Source organism: Pteropus medius, unplaced genomic scaffold, assembly GCF_902729225.1.
Source record: "Pteropus medius unplaced genomic scaffold, Ma_sr-lr_union100, whole genome shotgun sequence".
NCBI lineage: Eukaryota > Metazoa > Chordata > Mammalia > Chiroptera > Pteropodidae > Pteropus > Pteropus medius.
In genome coordinates, this window is record NW_024350327.1 from 697,261 (window position 1) to 720,115 (window position 22,855).

Sequence of the window (22,855 nt, forward strand, 5' to 3'; positions counted from 1 at the left end):
ACATCTCTCAGCTGGGTAATGGAGATCAAGGTAATTCTAGCATGCACATTTGTCAGACAAGGAGCTGAAACCCTGCACTTGCTACATTGTGTTTTACGAAGTCCTGGCCTTGGGTGTGAACACAGCTTCGTGTTTGGAACAACTGCAGAATGGATGAGAATCTTAAGTGATTTCTCAGCCAGAGGCACTAGAAGAGAGCCCTCCTGTTTAACATTATCTTTGTTGTTGTCATTCCCTCCTCCTTTTTCTTCTCATCTTTACTCCTGCTCTGCCATCTGCACTTTGACGATCCATAGAAGTAGGCGAACTTGGAGTGTTGCCTAGTCTCCATGAGAGTAAATCAGTACTTCCTAGTATGATTAGAAAGAAAGAAAAAAGTGTCATAGTCTTTAGGGTAGCTACTCCTAGAATCTTCCCAGCAGCAGCAAAACATGCAGGAATTTGGGGGAGAATCAAAGCTGGCTTTAGGTCTATGTGAATGAGCTGTAGTTGAACCTTGGTGAGTTTTCTTTACTTTGACATCCAAAGTTTGGAGCCTTCTCTGAACTATCAAAACCTATTTGGATGTGCAAAACAAACCAGGACTCTCACAGGAACATCCTGATTTATAGATTCTCTCTTTTTATGTGTCTAAAAGCATTCTGAAAACAAGATTTCTTTTAAAATTTCTACTTCTAGGAGTGAAGGCTATAGCAACAATAATCATCTACCCACTCATCAGTTCAGCCATCCAGCCATCGTATCTTTCCAAAGAACATTTCGAGAGCCCCAGTTAGGTGCTAGCCACTCTGTTAGGTGCTAAAGATGAAGGCGCTCCAGCCTTCTATGACAACACTATGGTAAAGAAGTCAGCCACAGAAATGATGATACAGTTTAAGGCATAGTATGATAGACATGAGTGCAGGGTATTGCGGAAAAGTACAGAAGATAACCCTGGGGAAAATGTTTCCAGATCTATGAAAAAGTTTTACATTGGCATAAAGGTTTCAGGTAGTCTCCTGTCCTCCTCAGAGAGAAGGCCTTGCCTGGTGATCTGTGTGTCTCGGCAATCCCAGGGGACCTCAGGGTTGTATAATATATAGAACTTCAGTTTGTATAATAAACAGAAAAGCCATCTTAACCTGGTCTGAAATCCCCACTCCCTCTTCTCCAAGTCCTTGCATTGTGGTCAGGCTTATCAAACTTCTGCCTATGCTTTAAGGAAAGGTCTTTTTGTGAAAATGGTTTGCCTGGGCATCTTTGCCTCTGTAGATTCTGTAAAGTCCTCCATGTTCAGAATAGCAAACATATGTTTTAGAACTAAGCCAGTATTAAACTGGACAGAAAAGAATCTAGCTCCAAAGCTCACCAGGTTTTCAGAGACTATACTCTCCTCCCATGTAGAATGTAAATATGCTTCACTCAAAGTCTGTGAAAGATACCAAACCAACATCCCATTATCTCTCTCCCTGGACTAGAGACCTACCCAATGCCTCTCTCCTTTGTCCAAGCATTACAGAGCTGACTGGCTGTGGCCGTGCAACGTAAGTGCCCAGTGACAGCTTCTCGCTTGAGTCCTGGGAATGAAATGCTGTGGTAACTGAAAGTATTGGCTTGCAGAGCTGTGGAATTGGTCAGATGCCAGCTATGTGCTAAGTCCCCAGTTTAGCTTCATTCTTTTCCTCCTGAGTTATGGGTTTGGGTTTCATATACAGGACAAATTCAATATCCTTATATAGACTGCTATGTATTTCATGTGCCACTGGACATACATCAATCCAAAGAGACTGAGATTTGTCCTGGGTAATAGCAAGGGAAGAGCTACTGCATGGAGCTGATTTATTATATCATCATTTCACAAGCAAAATATTCTCAGAGAGTCTACCTTTTGGGCCAAACTTCCTCTATTCAAAGGCGTTTTCCTCTCATTTATTGGAAACCTGAAAAAGCAGAGACTGGAAATTACAGTGGAGGCTGTTACAATATATTCAACCTGGACTAGTGCCAAATATTTTTGAGGTTTGAAGGGCCTTTTTTTCAGAGCTGATGCATATGACCTACTAGGAATGTGAATAAATTTATTATCCCATTTTAGGGCCCTATTCTTAACAAGTATGAAACGTAATTGCTTGTTTAGACATAACTGTTCCTGCTGACAGAGATAGAAAGAACTGTTACTGAGGCACCCATGCTTTCTGCTTGGGTTAGTCTTGCAGTCTTGTGCTATTCAGTTTTATAAAAACATAAAAAACCTTTTCAGACTACAGTTTCACACTATAGTTACTCCTGGTCTATGACGTTATTTACATTTCTCAATGTTGTATCTTTGATACTTTCCTTTTTAGACAGTTGTAAAATTCTCAGTTTATAAATGCCCTTTTATCTATCAATGTGTGCCAAATTTTTATAGCATCACTGTTCCCCATGAGGCAGGGATGAGAAAATAGCATTGTCCACATTTTACAGGTTAGAAAACTGAGACAGATGGAAGTTAAGTCAGTAGTAATAGAAATTGGTTGCAGAGTTGTGGCCATTGTTCAGTTCTCTTGACTCTGATCCCCAAACAAAGACTATTTCAATTGAAGGTTGATATAAACAACTGGCAAATTTTAAAATTTTTGATGGGGGAGAGCATTTATTTAGGGAAATGGTTTTAACAACAGATTATCTACCAAATAAATGGTAATTAATATTTTTAAAATGAGCACTTCCCTTTAAAGCATTCCTCTCCCCCTCCACCTTGTGCTCCTGACCCAGATTCTGTTAAGAACTTCTGTCAGTGGATAAAGAGAGAGACGTACTGGAATTGCACAAGTCCTAGAGCAAGAGAGAAGATAACTTATGTAGTTGTAAGTTGTCTGCAACATCTGCAGGATTTATGAGCCCTGGAATGTTCCAAACCAGAGGTCAGCCTTTTCTAAAATCTTCCCAGGAAGACTGGGATTTAAATTTGTAGGTCTGACTCCTGATTTATCCTATTGACCCTTTCTGGCACATAATGGGCTTCCAACAAATGTTTGCTGAATGAGTGGATAAGTGAACAAGTGAACGGTGTTGCTGAGTAACCTGAGTAAACTGTGCCTTCTTTTGGAATATCCTTTCTGTTATTGCTGAAAGAAAGGGTATGACTCCTGGGTGTCATAGTCTCACTCATAGATTAAGACAGTGTGTCTTTCCTTGTATGAGAGTGTGTTCATTAGCATGGAAAATATTATGCCAAAAGCTTAGATTGGATTCAGACAGACTCCCTTGGAATCCTAGCTTCACCACTGAGGTGCCGAGTGATCTTGGATGAATTATTTAATTTCTCTGAAACCTGTTCATCACTTGTCAAGTGAGAGCAACAATACATATGTCCTAGGGTTCTTTTGTGGATTAAATGATATAATGCAAGTCAAACATTTACCCAATGCCTGGCACAGAGGGTAAGTGCTCAATAAATGTTGGCTCTAATGTCATTATTCCTCAGGACAGTTCCTTCGGCGAGGGGAAGTGTTTTGGGATGATCTGAACTGCACCATCAAGTGCCGCTGTCTGGATTTCAATAATGAGATCTACTGCCAGGAGGCCTCTTGTAGCCCCTACGAAATGTGCGAACCCAAAGGCAAATTCTTCTACTGCAGCCCCATGGAGACCAGTACGTGCGTAGTGTTCGGGGAGCCTCACTATCACACTTTCGATGGCTTCCTCTTTCACTTCCAAGGGTCATGTGCCTATCTGTTGGCACGGCAGTGTTTGCAGACTTCCAGCCTCCCCTTCTTCAGTGTGGAGGCCAAGAATGAGCACCGTGGGGGCTCAGCTGTCTCTTGGGTGAAGGAGCTCTCTGTGGAGGTGAATGGCTACAAGATTCTCATCCCCAAAGGAAGCTATGGAAAAGTCAAGGTGAGACCCTCTCCATCCTTCACAGGGAGATGGAGAAGCTGGAGAGTTTTTAGCCTGGGGAAGACTTGCCTAGATCTACTGGTTCTGCTATTTACTGTTTGTACCAAAGAGATTCACTGCTCTTTCTGCCTTGCAAATACCTTGTAAAATTCTTTACTAAGCTAAATTTTATTGTACGAGAGATAATCTAAGCTCCCTCTTTGACACATCTATCTTCTGTTTATCTTAAAGTACATTTACATTCCTGGTTCCTTCATAAACACTGATGTACACACATATATACACGCAAACATTCAAACTCGACAGTAACTGGGACAAGTGGTAAGTTCAGTTTGTCATGTACCTGACTTGAAACAATGGTAGCCACAGAGCCATGCCCTGGAGCTGGTGTAAACACAAAGTACAAACCCATAATTCAGTATAGCCTTTCATTAACAATCCTCACCCCTGTCCTGTTTGCCCTAGAGCTGCTGCCTCATTCTCAGAGAAAACTTCAAATTGATCTGTGTTTCCAGAGGTACTGTCTGTGCAAGCACCTGGAGAGGGCTTAGTGACTTCTGTACTGAAACCTGGGGAGGAAGGTCCCATGAAAGCTTTGCCCAAACACCCCTCTAACAGAATTGCCCACTTCTGCTGGAAATAAGAGAAAAGGACATGGCTCTCTGTTGGTCTTTTTAGCATATGCAAATAATCTCTGTCACTGTCAACCTGGATTTCAAGCAGGAGCATTGACAAAAGAGGAAGAGCAAAAAGCCACTAGCAATTACTCAATATGTGGAGGCTCTAATTTTCATAATGTTAATGAAGACCTTGTTGCAACCATGTATTTATTCAAGCAATCATATAATAACCAGGACCACAAGGGATTGATTGCTGCAACCCTGTGCAATCCTTAATTCCCAAGCATGGAGGTCATCATAAAGATTACAAAGAGAACCGATGCCAATGCAGGGATTTCTTTCTTTTTAACAATGTATTGTAGTTTTAATAGATGCAGCATGTTCAACAAAAGGCAGAACTGGGGAACTAATTTCACTTTTTCTGGTTCTGCTCTTCCTAGGTTTATCAGTGTCACAATTAGAAAAGTGAGCTATTACTGTGATTGAAATTCCAGTTTTCCTTGTTATTTGGTTAGTCTCCCTAGGGACAGTTCTATATTTCAAATCAAAGGTAAGAGTTCGGGTACAGAAGTTTGGAGTTTTTCTCCTTTAATTTTATATTGTGCTTTTGAGCACTCACTATACTTATCCCTGTAGATACTAACATTTTCAAGCTAGAAGAATGTTTACTAGCTTTCCTCTACTTCCTGTATTGTGAGGATGATATGTATAACATCTATAGAAAAGAAAGCTTTGTGCTTTATTCCTACTTTCCATTTTGATTAAAATTTTTTTGCACTCACAGTCAGACGTTTTTAGAAGGAAGGGGCACTGCCATTCTTTTCAGGAACTGCAGCTCTGCTAATTTTGCGTGGCTTTTTTTCATCATCGAAGTACAGGGCATGGATTCCTCAATTTTCTGCAGCAGCAGAGAGATATGAATGTGAATGTAAATGTTTTAAAAGAAAGTCACGTGACTCCAGCTGCAAGCTAAATGGCTTCCAAGTGTCTCTGAATATGCCTACTCTGCTGGGGTTGGGGGTGGCTTGGAGAATGGCAGAGTTCCCACACAGGGTGAAATTGGGATAGGAAGCAAGAAGGAGCCCAATATGCCTGCAAGGCAACTGACTTCTTCAGACACACTGGGCCAAGCCAGGCACCGCTGCTACTACGATCTGTTCTTGCCAACTAGAGGTCACCTTTCTCTGCATGTTGGTGTTAGAAAGTGGATTCCATATATGCCCTCCTCCCTTTAAACTGTTCTCAAGTAACAAAATAAATAACATAGGATTATATATGCTAATGGGAACCAAAGAAAGCCAGATAAAATTCACATGTAATAAACATCTCCTTCTAGCTAACACTTAGTAGTTTTCCTGTTTCTTCCCCAGATAAACCTAGTAGTTTAAGGGGCTCCAGGGAAAAAGTGCCAAGGCCGATCAGCACATGGTGGAAGAGCTCTTGGACTCTGGAGTCAGAGCTGCTCAATTCCTGTGCCACCACTGCCAGCAGAGAGCCTTTTTGAGCTTTATTTTCTCTATGTATAAAATGGGATGATAGTGTCAAAGAGGCAGGGCTCTGGGGCTGTGGTTTGGACTTGATTACCTCTACCCAGCACTGGGATAGAGGCAGCAGGGAGTAATGGAGAGAGCATGGCTTTGGAGCCCAATCAGTGACATTTAGGCCCTGTTAACTATAATTCATGCAAGCCCTAAACTTTAATTTCCTCATCTACAAAAGGAGGAGATGATAAAGACCTTCTAAGGTTGTCATGAGAATGAAATAGAATAGCCATGTGTGTGACATCTAGTACAAAGGTTGGCACACAGTAGACACTCAGTACTTGCTCATTACCACATTGCCATTCCCACTGAAATCTCTTTCCATTCTAAGACCTATGTTCCTAAGATTCTACTTCTCTCCCCTAACCATGCCCATGCCCACGCCCACATCCAGGGAGAGATACCATCAAAGAGATAAATGATTAGAATACAGGGAAAGAAGGGAAACAAAGAGTTGAGATTAATCATGAGTTGAGGACTAGGACCAAAGGAATGAATTAAGATTCATGTGTTGGGGTAAGAGTTCTCTGGGAGTTTCTACTCTGAGCACTATGAGCTAGAACCACAAGGACCTTATAATTTGTGGTTTAAACTGAGACACATGTAAGAGTGAAAGGGGAACACTTACACCAGGAAAAAAGGTATAAACTGAAGTACTGGTCCCTATGGTTGGCCTAGAGATAAAGTTAGTCTGAGTGGGACAAGATTTAATGCAGGGAAACTAGTGGGGACTGTTGCAATATCCAGAGACAGTCTACTCCATGATTTCTGAGAAAAAAAGACTGCCTTTTGTTAGCGGGAGCTTAAGTGAAAGGAAAGGAGCACATTCAACAGTGGATATACCCTTAAACAATGCAGGGGGCGCCAACCCCCTGCACAATCAAAAATTTGCAAATAACTTTTGATTCTCCAAAAACTTAACTACCAATAGCCTCCTGTTGACTGGAAGCCTTACGAATAACATAAGCATGTATTTCGTATGTTATATATACTATATACTCTTTTCTTTCACTAAAGTAAGCTAGAAAAAAAATGTTAAGAAAATCATAAAGAAGAGAAAGTACATTTACCTACTGAAAAAAATCCTCATGTAAGTGGATCCGCACAGTTCAAACCCATGTTGTTCAAGGGTCAGCTGTATTTGGCATTTACAATTATACCAGCCTTGGACAAGATCTCATTTTCTACACATCAGCATAGAACAATACCTAGTAATCATCTAGGGCTCTTGCTGGTTAACTTTCCTTATAGTATGACTTCTTTCACGCTCGTTAGCCGACCTGCTACCTAGGAAATACAGATAAATTAATCAACTCCTAGGTTTTACTTTTTACTTTTACCTCTCTGTAAGATGGCTTATTTCTCAAGCATATTTTTTTTTTGTCCCCTTTCCCCCTTAAGTCTTACTAATCTCTAGAAACAAAGAATTGTACATGATATCCGCCATGGTAAATCTTGGAGGCAATGCTTAGACAGGCTGTTGTCTTACCTCTTAGACAACTCATAAAGTAGCAACAATAGTGGCACTGAAGATCCTTGTCCTTCTCATGTGCCAGAAATCAGTATGCATCAGGTAGCTTGGAAAGCCTGTGTGCAGTTATAGTCAGTTCCAGCGGGACTAGCCATTCAATCCTAGCCCACAAATGTGATGTCTATAGGTGCTAGCACATTCGCTAGGAAAAAGAAAAAAATCGGTCTTTCTCTTTTGGAGTCTTATTAAGCCACCTGCTCAGGTGAGCTAGACTTTTGAGATGCACTCTTGATTTTTCCTCCATTTCTCATTCCCCACTGCGAAAACCTACCAGGACCTGCTGAGTGTACTCCATGAGCTCATCCCTCCATCTCCATGTCCATTTGTAGTTTGTCTCCATCTTCTATCACTCCTGTATTGTAGCAGCAGTTGCCTGTCTGGTTTCTCTGCTTCTAATTTTGACATACTTCAATGAGTCCTTCATGCTGGTCAGAATGGACTTTCTAAAATGCAAGTATGTCTCTGCCATTTCCTCATTTAAAACATTTTGGGGCTCTACCTACAGAAGAGAAATCCAAGTTGTTTTATTTGTTTTTTTTTCTTTTTTGTTTGTTTGTTTATGGAATTTTGTTTTGCTTTGTTTTGTTTTGTTTTAAAACGTGACTTCAAAGGCCCTCCAAGGCCTATTCCCAGCACAGACACCAGAGTGATTCTCTAAAAACGCAAGTCAGATCATGTCGATCTTTTGCTCTAGACATCCTCTTAACTCAGTCAAAGCCAAAGTCTTCACAATGGCTGAAAGACCCTACCTGTTCTGGCTCTTCTTATCTTTCTGACATCATCTACCTCTACCTTTTCCTTGCTCTCTCTGCTCCAGACACACTGGCCCCTTGAGGTTCTGGGAGTGCCCTGGCACGCTTCACCTTAGGGCCTGGCTATCCAATCTGTGCAAGCCACTCTTCCCCAAGATAACAGCATGGACACCTCAAATGTCCCCTTTCCAGTGAGGTCTTCTTTGACCATCCTATTTAAAATTAGAAAACCCCTTCCCTAGAACTCTCAATCCACATTCCCTGCTTTATTTTTCTGCAGAACACTTTTTCAACATATTTATATATTTTACCTATTTATTTTGTTTGTTGTTGGTTTTCTCACCTGAAATATAAATTCCATGACTCAGGGATTTTTTGCTTGTTACTAATTCCCAGCTCTTAGAACAGTGCTTTATATACAAAAAAAGCTAAATCAGTATTCTATGAATGAATGGACCTCACCCATATCTCCTGCTATATCTCTGTCTACCCCTTCCCTCTGCAGTCCAGTACCACCCTGATGACTGTAACCACCCTGCCTTTATTCTTTTGTCCTGGAATTCCCTGCCCCTCATTCTTCCTTTTGCCACTTCTGCTTATTTTTAAAGACCCAAGTCAGACTTAATTGCCTCTAAAAAGCTTTATGTGACTTCCACAGGCTAGATGAAGTGTTCATTTACTGTTCTCTCATTGCCTCACCTATTAACACATATTTAAAATATATATTATATTATATATATTTTATATTATAGTATATTATAAATGTCATTTGTAACTCTCTTCCTCAGTAGACTGAGAGCTCATGAGGAGCAGAGGTGATTATTTTTTTAATTCTGTATTTCTCAGCACCTTACATAGTGCTATGTACCCAGTAGGTGTTCAGATTTGTTGTTGTCAATGATTCCAGGAAATGGTTCTGGTATCAGGAAGTGGCTGGGTGAAATAGTCAGAGAATAATACCAAGGTAGCCTCAGTACTAAATGTGGGGAATGGTTTATAGTATACACTTCAGCTGGGAGGAGGGATAAGGGAGTGCTAAAGACATTGAGGGGGGAATGGAAAATATGTGACTTAAGCTGTGATTTAAGGAATAGATTTAGAAGAATAAAGAGAAAAAGTGAGGTAACTAGTCTTTCAAGAAGAGACTTAAAACTAGCTCTAGAGCCAGCAGGGAGAGTTGACAACCACCTGGTCCCCAGAGGAGTCCAGAGTGGTGCTAGTAATACATGTGTCACAGTTTAAATGCACAATACTCGGCCTGCTCTCAGGGGTTCATCCAGGCCTCTGCCTTAATAGGAGGCAAGCCCATTAGAGCCCAGGAAGTTTGAGGCGGGGAAGGGTGTTCTCTCTGGAGCACTGAGTTGCCTTGCTTCACTTTCCTGATCTCAGTTGGACCCATTGCCTTGGAACCTGCTCATCGACCTTTTACTATTACTGTTGTTGGCAGGTTAATGACCTAGTGACTTCTTTGCCCATCACCTTAGACTTGGGGACAGTGAAAATCTACCAGAGTGGCATGTCTACTGCCGTGGAAACAGATTTTGGGCTTTTAGTAACATTTGATGGCCAGCACTATGCCTCCATTTCCATCCCAGGCTCTTATATAAACTCCACGTGTGGGCTCTGTGGGAACTACAATAAAAACCCGCTGGATGATTTCCTCCGCCCGGACGGTCGACCAGCCATGTCTGTCCTGGATCTAGGAGAGAGCTGGCGAGTCTACCATGCCGAGTGGAAGTGTGACTCAGGCTGTATGGACAACTGCACCCAATGCGATGCTATCACCGAGGCCCTCTACTTTGGCTCCGACTACTGTGGTTTCCTCAATAAGACGGATGGTCCCCTGTGGGAATGTGGCACTGTCGTGGATCCCACAGCCTTTGTGCACAGCTGCGTGTATGACCTATGCAGTGTGAGGGACAACGGGACACTCCTCTGTCAAGCCATCCAGGCCTATGCCCTTGTGTGCCAAGCCCTTGGTATTCCAATTGGAGACTGGCGAATGCAGACTGGGTGTGGTAAGCTGGCATCCCATCCAAATGAAAGGCCGCTCTTGTGCAGGGGGGCAGGGAGAGTATTTCTGGGCTCCTCAAAAATTTCCTTGTTAAGACAAATTGTCTAACAGTGAAAGTGAGGTTGAAATGTCAGAAACTATGAAGAATGAACTGTAAAAGGATCTTTATTTTTTTCCCCACCCAATATCATAGCCAGAAAACGAGAAACCACTGATGAGCATAAATGGCCTGGAAACATGAAATGCATAGCAGGAAATGCTTGGCCGGAGGGAGGGCTGAAGCAGGGCATGGAAGTCCCAGAGTTGAGCAAGGAGGTGGGGTTTTCAGAGGTGTAGGTAGCTATCTTTGTGGCTGTTTAGTAAATGCAAACATTGGCCCGGGTAAGCAAAACCAGGCTTTGGAAAAGTAATTCAACTCCGAGTGGAACCGACAGCATTTGTTCCTTGGCTCACTCTTCTCCATTTTCAGCCAGTTTAGGTTTTGTGTCTCTTGCCCTGCAGCATTTTGGGTGACCTGCTGCTGCTAGTGGCAGATGGAAAGTATAGCATACCAGGAAAGAAGCCCTTTTTCTGAAATGCTAAGTGGTTAGGAAAAGCCCTGACTCAGTATCTTTTGAGTTATACTTTTGAATTAAGTGTTTCATACCACTTAGTTATTTTGCTTCCCCCACCCCTCCCCTTCTCTCTCACTTAAATCTCTCTATCTTTTCTTAGTTATGTGAATTTTTAAAACAGGCCAACAAAAAACAGCTTCTTGGAACTTTATTTCTTTTCTGGTCCTTGTTTTTCTCCATATGAGCAAAGAGAAAATATATACCATGCATTTGAGAAGCACTATGGAATTGAGAAGATTTAAAAATTTATTTAAGTTCCAAGACCAGAGGAAGATTTTAATTCTATCAGTATAGGTTGGATTCACATAAGTCATCATGTAACAGATTCAATTCTTTGAATATTGGTCAAATTATTAAAAGACAGTGTATTTTTCTCCTTGCAACTGACCAGCCTCTATTATGACTGGAACAACCAAATCTTGACTCAAGTTGAGACTGAATATAGCTTCTCTTTGATCCTTGTATAAACTATATTTTTCTCTAGTAGTACTGCTTTCCTATCTTCCACATTCCTCTCCCTCTCTCTTCCTCAATCTCTCCCTACCTCCCTCTCTCCCTCTCTCTTCTCTAAGGTCAGTGGTATAAATCATATTTAAATTGGAGAGCTAGTTTATCAGTCCCTTGAGACCTTACTTGTCGGATTCAACTAGATCAAAACATTTACATAGATTCAGATGTTCTTAAAATAAGAATTGAAGGTTTCTAAGGCAAGAAGGGCCTTCAGAAGGCATCTAGTTCTAATTTGAATCAAATCTTCTGGTAGAACAGGCACACAGGTTCTTTTCAGATAGCCAGATTCCTTTTTATTTTTAATATCCCAGAGAATTCATTTTCACAATTTTCTTTGGTCACTCAGGTATTTTAAGTACCTTCCTGTTAGAAATTTCATGTTTTCAAATTATTCCTCTAATAGTTACATTTCTAAGTTCTCCTGCAATTTGGAGTTATTTCCTCCTAATAATGGGCCATGCTCTTTAAAATCGAAACAACTTATATGTCCCCCAGTTGAAGATCTCGATGGTCAAATGAGAGTCAAAGTTCACAAGTCAATCACATTGCTCAGTAGTTATTAGGAAAGCCCTTGAGCTGGTTTCTACAGATGCAACTTCAAGTCTCTCTTCCCAAAACCAGTGGCTGCTTGGCACTCACTCTAGGAGCTAAATGGAGGGAGCACTCTTCCGCCAGACTCCTGTGCGTGGTGGCTTCTGGCTGTTAACACCTGGGTCATTGACCTTGTTGTCATACTCTCTTCTCTACCCCACGTCAGTGTCCATTGTGCAGTGTCCGAGCTTCAGCCACTATTCCGTGTGCACCAGCAGCTGTCCTGACACGTGCTCAGACCTGACGGCCTCTCAGAACTGTGCCATGCCATGCACAGAGGGATGCGAATGTAATGAAGGCTTTGTCCTCAGCACCAGCCAGTGTGTCCCGCTGCACAAGTGTGGCTGTGAATTCGATGGACACTACTACGCCATGGGGGAATTTTTCTGGGCCACAGCCAACTGCACAGTGCAGTGCCTATGCGAGGAGGGCGGCGATGTGTACTGCTTCAACAAGACCTGCCGGGGCGGAGAGGTGTGCGCTGTGGAGGACGGCTACCGGGGCTGCTTCCCCAAGCGCGAGACCGTGTGCCTGCTCAGCCAGAATCAGGTGCTACACACCTTTGACGGAGCCGCCTACACCTTCCCCTCCGAGTTCTCCTATACGCTGCTCAAAACCTGCCCTGAGAGGCCAGAGTACTTGGAAATAGACATCAACAAGAAGAAACCAGATGCAGGGCCTGCCTGGCTGCGAGGTCTTCGGATCCTAGTAGCCAACCAGGAGGTTAAGATAGGAGGAGTCGGGGCTTCAGAAGTCAAGGTAAGACTCCTGCTTCCCTTGAGGGTTTTCCCATTAGTCATGCAAGTGAAGGAGCCATATTTTTCAGATCTGCCTTTCTGCCTCTGATCAGGAGTGAATGCTAGGAAGGCAATGACTCCAAAATGAGAACATTTCCTAAATATCAGCTCCAAATAAAAAGTCCAACAAGTGGAGAAATGGAGTGAAGCTGGGAATTTTCAGATTAGACAGGTATAGCAGGACTGGCTCTCCATAATAACAAATACTCATAGGATGTTTACTATGTGCCAAGCACTATTCTAAGGAGTGTCACATTTAATCTTATGAGGTATATATTATTGTCCTTATTTTACAGATGAGAAAACTGAGGCACAGAGAGGTTAAGTAACTTCCTCAAGGACACACAGCCATAGAATGGGAGTCAGGCCTGGGCAGACTGACTCCAGAGCCTGTGCTCTTTACCCTGGGAATCCATATGGGGTAACGCAAAGGGTGCCTGCCATGGTGCCTCCTGCCCCTCTGATTTTATCTAAAATACCCAGGATTAGGCATCCAGACTCCTTGTTTTCACATGAAGATGCCGAAGGGCTACATCAGGGATGTGGGCCTCAAGCTAAATAATAGCAGAGTTGGGAATACACAGAGAGGGTGGATCTCCCTTTTCCCAGTTTAACGTGCATTTCCTAATATCACATGAAATATAATTAAGAAAATAAAAGTTAATGTTCAAAGATGTAATAAAACACACATGCACAAACTGAAAGGGCCATGTTTTCATTCTATTGATACACCAGCAGAGATTAGTTTATTAAAAGAATAGTAAGAGGTACATAGGTAAATGGACAGCTAGATAATTAGGTATATATTATATGCCACCAAGGGGCTGGGACACAGAAAAAGTATGATTTGAAGGGAAAGGAAGGAACCAGAAAGGTGAGGAAGAAGGAGAGTTAGTTGTCTGTGAAAAGGTGTCAGGCAGCAGGAGGAAGCCACATATATAAGACAAGTTTGCTCACATTTAAATTTTGTTTTAGGCTAGCTTAAAGTCTCATACATACTGAAATAAACAGCAAATGTGTTGAATCAGAGAAGTTTAGAGATAAAAGAACAAAGATACCCATGAATGAACAGGTGGTATCTGTGTGGTTTCTACAGACCTCCAGTTTCTTGACAGTTCTCAAAAGGCTAGTCCTAAGGCTAAGCCTTGTCTTTGTTTCATAGCCTGGGAAATTGTGGGTACTCTGTGTGTAGCTGGGATTGATGATAGTAATTTAATTTTTCAGTTGAATGGTCAGGAAGTGGAATTACCTTTTTTCCATCCTTCCGGGAAGCTGGAAATTTATCAAAACAAAAACAGTACTACAGTAGAATCCAGAGGCATTGTGAGCGTCCAATATTCAGACACAGGTCTGCTGTACATCCGGCTCTCCACCACTTACTTTAATTGCACTGGGGGCTTGTGTGGCTTCTTCAATGCTAATGCTAGCGATGAGTTCTGTCTCCCCAATGGCAAGTGCACAGATAACCTGGCAGTATTCCTGGAAAGCTGGACAACTTTTGAGGAGATCTGCAATGGGGAGTGTGGAGACCTGCTGAAGGCCTGCAACAATGACTCAGAGCTGCTCAAATTTTATCGGAGCCGCTCCAGGTGTGGCATCATCAATGACCCCTACAACAGCTCCTTTTTAGAGTGCCATGGGGTGGTCAATGTCACCGCCTACTACCGCACCTGCCTTTTTCGCTTGTGCCAGAGCGGAGGCAATGAGTCAGAACTCTGTGACTCTGTGGCCCGGTATGCAAGTGCTTGCAAGAATGCTGATGTGGAGGTGGGCCCCTGGCGAACCTATGACTTCTGCCGTAAGTGTGGGCTACATTATGGGGGAGGTCAACTGGGTGGTGGTGGAATAAATGAAATACTGGATCTTCTTCCTCAGGACTTCTCTTCCTGCTGGAATTGAACTCAAGGACAATCTAATTCCTGTATACACCTTTCCTAGTCTGAGATGTCCTCTGGAAGGTCCATCACCCTAAACCAAATTGTTTCTCACCTTTATATTTGTTTGTAATTACCTAATATATCTTCATTGTAGAACAGTTTGCCATCCTTTTGACTGATGGTTTTATCTAACACGTGTCATGATGCAAACTTTGTGATGGCTCCCTCGGTGCAAAGAAGGGCCCAATTCATTTCACTAGAAGGTAATTAGTCAGGATGACTTTCATAGAATAGGGTTAACACTGAGCCCTGGGGCAAGCTTGGCAATGGCTATTAAGAGAGTTGCATATTGCTGTTTTTTTTTAATTTTGTCCCCAGAGTATCTGACCTCTCTCAGTAGGTCAAGTAATAATTAGAATAATTGCTAGGAAGACCTGCCATATGACACCCTTGGTTATTTGGAAGGCCGCAGGGAGGAGTAATGTGGAAGGATAGAAGGAATGGCTGGGAGAGTGGGACCCACACCTGAAGCAAGGACTGCTCAACCTGGATTTCAACACCCATCCCATTCCCACCAAAAAGAACCAATGCCACCATTAAGGGTCTATCCTCTACATATGTCTATCTCTCTTCTGTTATCTTTTTATCTAGATTTATTTTTAAAACTTTTTATTTTAAAATAATTTCAAAGTTACAGAAAAGTTGCAAGAATATCCGTATACCCTTTACCAAGATTAAACTGTTGTTAGCATTTTGCCCCATTTGCTTTCCATTTTCTCTCACTCTCTCTCTCCATTTGAAAGTAAATTGCACTTAAATAATTAAGTTTATATTTCCTTTATTAGTCAGCGTATGTCATTCTACTGTAAACAAGAACCCTCCCTTCTCTTCTGCCTTTCTGCCTTTCACCTATCCATCCATCTATGCATTTATCTATCTCAATCATCTATCTTATCAATATAGACACACAAATTTTTAATTTTTTAAATGATTTCTACTTCATATTGCATTCGATAATTATCTTAATGTTAAATTTGTTCCAGAATTGGCCGGTGGGAGCCCCTTTAAATTGCCTCCCATGTCCTTTTGGCATGTCTCTGTCATTTGCTTGCTTTCTGGCATGGCAAAATGCCCCATACTCATTTCTTAACTTTCCCCTGTCTGAGACTAGAATCAACTGCTACTCCAAGAAGCCCTGATTCCTTTTTTTGGGGAATGTTATTAGAAACCAAGATCTGGGTGAGGCTTACGCATTGCTATTGGAGTATTCTTGCTTTACCTCTAAGCCTTTTCAACAGAAACATCCTAGAGCTAAGAACTAACACACACACATGCACAATCACACACTCATTTTTTTAAATCTGAGCTTTGTAAGTTCAAGGTACACGTGGAGCATTTGGTGGCTGTCATCTCAGAAAAGGGTGGTTATATCCCTGGCGAACCTTAACCACCCTTGAGAGAGACTAATAGCAGGTGCTGTGAATCCTAAAGCCAGAATTCTGGGAGCATTCCCTTTTCATAAAGTCACCTTCAGAGAGAGAGGCTCCAAGGCTCTATTGACCACCACATCTAGTGAAACCTTGTAATATTTTCCCAAAGCCTTCTTTTTAATCTAATTTCCTCATAATCCTTTGTCCTATCTCTAGTTTATCTAATATAACCTCTGTTCCTTCTCCCTCACTCAGCTTTCTAGGTGTAATTCATTCATGGCATGGGATTACTGAGTTTACCCCATACCAAATCTAGTTTGTTGTTAGGCTGTGTCCGTGCCATTATGTTGGACTATGAACTTCTGCCTATCAAGAAGTGTTTCTGGGTTGCTTTTTTGTACTGCAGAGAGCACAGTTTGGTGGCATTATTTGTGTAAAGTAAGTGTAGTGGGATGGTGATGAGTCTCTCTTTTCCTGGTGTGATGGCTGCTAAGAATAGCTTCTCATCATCCTTCATCGGGGTCTGCACTCTTGTGAGGGCCTTTTTTAGAGAGAGACATGTGGACAGAAGCATCCACATGGGACATGGCTTTTTCGGGCAGTGGGCCAGGGCTCAAATTTGAGACATCTTACAATATGTCTCATCCAGACCTTGTGTACATGGGTCTGGGAGAAGTACTGGAGAATGCACATTTGATTAATCAAGTCTCTGGATACTAAGGGGTTAATCTGGTCAGGGTCTTACAGAGTGGGAATTAGACTGGGCAATAGTTGCAAAGCAGGAACACAGTCTTCCTTGGGCCTAGCAAGAGACAACCACAATTTCTGTGTTCAGATATATTTAACCAGCCCTCTTGTAGGCAGAGCCAGTCTGCCCAATTAAACAATTTCACAGAGGCATTTCAGGGGCCAGGGGAAGTTTATTACTTCGTGTCTCTATGTCCAAGACTTTCAGACAAATTCAGACAACACGATAAGTCATAAAGCGAGAGCCATTTAAATAAGTCATGTTATTTGTTATCACCATAAACCTGCAGTAAATGTTATAATGTTCATAATGTAGAGACAAATGTGAAAATCCCTCTATACAGACATATTTTTATCAGTGCTAAACTAGCCTTCAACGCCAAAGCTGTGTGGTGTTTTAGTCAATGGGAATGGAGGTAGTCCTTTAGCCCAGAGAAAAAAATGATCGCTTTCAGTACATGGTACAGGTCTGTTGAGTTGATACTTGCCAGCAGAGCTATTATTACCATGCAATTTAATTCTCTGTATCATCCTTTGTGTTCTCGGATTCTGAAATACCATTAAAGAGTGTTAATATGCATTAGAGCTAAAGAGAGTTTTAAATGCAAGATCTTATTCTCCCAAGAGATGGTGGGGACCTTCCCAGATCTTTAGACTACACAAATTTGTAGGTAGATTTCTTCTCTGCTCCTGGATTCATCTCTGCTCATGTCAAACTTTGGCAAATTAAAATGATAAAGAGAATGAGAAGGTTACCTGGAATTCCATGGTGAGCAACATGTGCTGTTATCTTTTTATGTACTATGCTTCGTGACTCAAAAACTTGATCTATCGAGAAAGACTTCTGGGCAGAAGTGCAGTTTGAAATGAAACTTGAAGGATGGGTAGAACTTGGCTTTGTGAGAGCCATATAGATTATAAAAAGAGTGTGAGCAAAGGAGGTGGAGGTGACCATGTGCAGAGGGTGGTGAGAAAATAGAAGAGGTCAGAAAGTGGCAGATCAGAGAAATGAAAGACAAAGGGAAAGATCATTTTGTAGAGTAAAAATACCTAAATAAAGCCTATTTATAATAGAAGGAAGTGTAAAGAAGGGAAAGGGCATAATTTTATTGAGATCTACTGTAGACTTATTAAATTCATTTGTTAATCCTCAGAACAACTTGGCTAGGTAAATATTGTCCTTGTTTAATAAAAGAAGAAACCAAAGCTCAGAGATGGTACCCACAGCACTTGTTCTCTCCAGCACACTCTTTATCCAGGGTTTTGAGTCAGAAGACTTATAGTTAGAACATCTGGATCCAAATCTCTCTCCAGTACTTATTAGCTGGGTTAAGTCACCAAATTTAAGTTTTTTCATCTATAAGATACAGATGATAAAACTTTTCTTACTTTCCAGGTTGTTGAGAAAGGTTACACTAAAGTATTTAGAACAGTGTCTTGCATGTGGCAAGAGCTCAATACAGTCTCACAGTCTTGAAATCTTCTACATGTAAAGCTAAGTGCATGAGAGGAGCACAGGAGTGAAGGCTTCTCTGAGCCTTTGATCACCCCAAATGAGGATGACATGGTATTCATCAAGCTCCTTGCGCTGTACAAACACAACACATACATACATACACATGCATGCACACACTTGTATGCTAATGAGTGCACTCACATTCTATCTCTGACCTCTGTCCCTTTCTCAACCTTGTTTTCTCCTTGACCACTTGTAGCTCTGGACTGCCCGGAGAACAGCCATTTTGAGGAATGTATGACATGTACGGAAACCTGTGAGACTCTGGCCCTGGGCCCCATCTGTGTGGACAGCTGCTCTGAGGGGTGTCAGTGTGATGAGGGCTACGCCCTGCAAGGCAACCAGTGTGTCACCCGGAGCGAGTGTGGCTGCAACTTCGAGGGGCATCAACTTGCCACCAATGAGACCTTCTGGGTGGACTTGGACTGCCAGATCTTCTGCTATTGCAACGGCACAGACAACAGCGTCCATTGTGAGACCGTCTCCTGCAAGGAAGATGAGTATTGCATGGAGGAGGGCGGCCTGTACTACTGTCAGGCTCGCACCGATGCCTCCTGCATTGTCTCGGGCTATGGCCACTACTTGACCTTTGATGACTACCCTTTTGACTTCCAGACCAGCTGCTCACTCATTCTGTGTACTACAGGAAACAGGCCAAGCTCAGACGCTTTCCCCAAGTTCATTGTCACAGCTAAGAATGAGGACCGGGACACGTCACTGGCTTTGTGGGTCAAGCAGGTGGACGTGACTGTGTTTGGCTACAGCATAGTGATTCACAGGGCCTATAAACACACAGTTCTGGTGAGTAGTCACAGGCCAGACTCCAGGAAAGGGAGTCATGGAGACACAGGGACAAGGGTCCTGGGTCGGCAAGTCAAACTGCAGCTGAATCATGCTGGTTCAGAATCTAAGGAAAAACATAGTCAGGATGTTAGAAGAGAGTCCTGGAGATTTTCTGTCTCTTTATCTTACAGATAAGGAAACTGAGCCTCAGAGAGAAAAATGATCTACCCAAGTCACAGGCAAAAATTAGAAATAAAGCCAGCTCTAGAAATAATACTTTTCATATTGTAGCAGAGTATGTTGGAGAGAGTACAGACCTGGATTTGAATCCCAGCCTAGCTAATGCCATATGGCCTTGGGCAGTCACTCCACTTGTCGAAAGAGAACACACACCCAGAATTAGGCATCTGTCAGTGATACTGTTGTCTAATCCACCTCCTTCCCTTTTTTGGGATCAGAATGGTATTTGCCTGCTTTAGCTCCTTCTCCCTTTTCCAGTCTCCCTGTTGTCTCTCACAGGATTCAGGAGTTCAAGAGTCTTGTAAGAATTTAGAGCACTCAGGGGCTCTCCTACAGTCTCTCTATTCACCTAGGCCTAAACTCTCCCTTTCTACCTTTTCACTCCCTTGACCGTAAAGATAGGAACAAGTAGTAGTTGAGGAGTTCTGTGCACTCCTGATTCAGCCTAAGCATGTCAGACCAGCAGCAGGCCCAGACACTCCTTGTCCAAGGCCTTGCTCTGAGCATAACTTGGACACAAACAAACCAGCCAACACCCACTGGCTTAGCATTTTGGAGGAGGTGATTTAGGGTGTTGGCTTTTCTACATCATTCTCACTGTTCTGTCACATAATTTATCTCTAAGGGGACTGTTTTTCATCTTGTATACATTCTCTTTAAAATTCTAAGCTGTTGCTAAAGAGTCCACAGGCAACTCTACCGATTTAGGATTTCTTAAACTTCTTTCTCTGACAAAGAGAAGTTTCAAAGCTTCATAAACTGTCTTCCCTTTCACATTTATTGGAAAATGTGCTTTCTTAGCATCTAAGGCAGAGGTCTCATTATGCTCCTTCTTTCCTTTCTTGGATGTTATACCTAAACCCCTGATTGTTTTCCTCTATGCTTCTCATAACAGTTGGTTACTGTATACATTATTGCATTAATCATACTGTAATTTTTTTGTGATATTCATGTCTAACTCAGTCCTAATCGTGGGTTTCTTGAGGGCAGGAACCATACCTAATTTATCTTTATGTTAAATAAATATACATGTAATGGTACTCAAAACATTTGTCAAGTGAGTGAAAGAGATGATATAATAGCCCCTTTCTTCCAAGGTTCCTAGACTTTCATTTTGCTGCTGGTCACTTTTGCAACAACCTAGGAGATTAAATTACCATTGAGGCAAATTAGGAATATATCAGATGCTTTGCCTTTAGTCCCATAACGTTTCCAACAAATGTATGAATGGTCGAAGCTGCTCATTACAATAACTTCTCACTACTCCAGTTTCATCACATGTGTTAAAACAAACATCAATTATTTTGTCCATGTAGGTTGCATCGTATTTGTCTTTCTCTCCTCATCTGATGTGTTCCTATCCTTAGATTTATACATTTTCATTCTGTTTCTTATCACCTTGACACTCAACATTCTTTCACCTTTTTACCTTTCAGGGCTTTTTTTTTCCCCCCTACTTTTAAAATATAATCTGTTCATAGGTCCTGTCCCATCCAATGTATTATGAAATTGCATTTTCTGCCTTGTGTTACATGCTTTCAGTATTTAGGTATATAGACATCTGGGACTATACATGTTTTCTGACCCAGTTATTTTCACCTGTAGACCATTGGATCTTTATGGGCACTTATTCTTGTTCACATTATCCCTTCTCTCTTTCATGATAGTTATTTTCTACTCTCACTGTTTCACTCCCTTTCCTTTTGCTTTAGGGCTAAGGCCTAATGGGTCAGCTGATCTTCCAGGCATGTGTCCTGCTTTAATTTCATACAATGCACTCATGGCTAAAATCAAGAGATGTGAGAATCGCACTGCTTTCTTCTTCCTCCCATAAAAAGATGGAAAGGAAGGAGTGTCTAAGTGTCTTAGGGCTTCCCTCATAAATTATCACAGACTAGGTGGCCTAAAACAACTGACACTTATTCTCTCCCAGTTCCAGAGGCTAGGAGTTTGAAATCAAAGTGTCAGTATGGCTGTGCTCCCTCTGATATTTTAGGGAAGAATCTGTTCCAGGACTCTTTTCTAGCTTCTAGTGGTTGTAAGTGATCCTTGGTTGGTGGCAGCATAGGTCCAGTCTCTGCCTTCATCTCTACATAGGCTTTTTCCCTCTGCGTCTTCTGTTTCTTGGTGCCGAATCTCTCTCTCCTTTAAGAACCCTAGCCATTGGATTTAAGGCCCACCCTAATCCAGTATGATCTTATCTTGATTACATCTGAAAAGACCCTATTTCCAAATAAGGTCACATTCATAGGTCCTGGAGATTAAGACTTCCACATATCTTTTTGGAAACACAAGTTAATCCACAACAGGAGAGTAATTAGACAATAATGAGCACCAAGGAGAAATTGATTAAAGGGGTAAGGAGACTCCTTGCCAAGGCTCAACTTTCCAAGTCATCCAGCTGTCCTAAGTGCCCAAGCTGGGAACAGGCCATAGAGCTTTCAAATTTCTGACAAGAAGGCCAAGTTCAGGATGTATTGAAGGTTCTTTTCTTTTGGAGCCTGAGAGTTAGATTTATCATTTTATTTGAATTATTAATATGAATTACAGGATCCGTTTGTTCAATGAGTTGCATTTGTTTTTTCCATAATGTTATTATTAGTCACCATGTCTCCCTGAGAAAAGAATAATGGTCATTATAATGACAGTATGCAAAGAAATGCCAGGGAAAATAGTGCAGAGCTCCAGGTCATTGCTGGTTCTTTTAGAAATGTAGGTGACATAGAAGTGATTCCTTGGGACACAGTGACCTTCTATGACTCTGACCGTTTCCTGCAATAAGCAGTAGTGGAAGACATGAGGACATAGATTAAGCCAAGAAAAACTAGAAATAAATATGCTATCTATATGCCAAACAGGGTTATGGGGTGAGCTACAGAAGGTGATTGGGCACTGTAGCAGCCCACATCTCAGCTGTCTACAGCCAGAGCTCAATAGGGATGGCCTCTTTCGCTATTTACCTTAGCTTTCCAGCTGAGTCCGTGATGTTCCAGGCTAAGGGGAAGATTTTGAGGACCCTCACAGTCAGTGTCTTTATCACTGATTGCCAAACCTGTGACCATCAGAGAAGAGTAAGGTTTTAAGGGTCACTTTAGCTCTAACTAGTTTGATGAGCTTATATTGATGCCTATTCCATGCCAAGCCACAATAGTTAAAAAAAAAAAAAAAAAAGAATCAAATGTAACTTTTGTCCTAATAGCATTCAGGGTCTAGTATGAGAGAGAGAGACTTGTTCTCAGGGAATATGAATGTCTTGTGAAGTGCTATAAAAATGTGACAACATGTAGATTCATAGGAGCACAAGAGAGGGGTTGCCTAAGCCAGCAGAGGGCTTCAGGAAATGCTTTCTGGAAAAGATGACCTAAGCTGAGCACTGAAGGAGTACATTAGCCAGGCAAAGAATGAGGTAAGGGCTTTCTACAAAAAGGAAG

At 41.9% G+C, this 22,855-nt stretch overlaps 1 protein-coding gene across 1 annotated transcript in view; it reads left to right on the plus strand.

Annotated features, from left to right (window-relative positions):
- The window catches only part of LOC120584053 (alpha-tectorin), a gene marked incomplete at its 3' end in the record, with an annotated part of 40,899 nt that overhangs the window by 11,845 nt on the left and 6,199 nt on the right, over positions 1-22,855 (plus strand). The window contains exons 7-11 of the mRNA XM_039839625.1: positions 3,449-3,861; positions 9,753-10,323; positions 12,201-12,793; positions 14,056-14,629; positions 18,601-19,202. Coding sequence (XP_039695559.1) covers positions 3,449-3,861; positions 9,753-10,323; positions 12,201-12,793; positions 14,056-14,629; positions 18,601-19,202 — 2,753 coding nt within the window. The remainder of the gene's footprint in view (positions 1-3,448; positions 3,862-9,752; positions 10,324-12,200; positions 12,794-14,055; positions 14,630-18,600; positions 19,203-22,855) is intronic.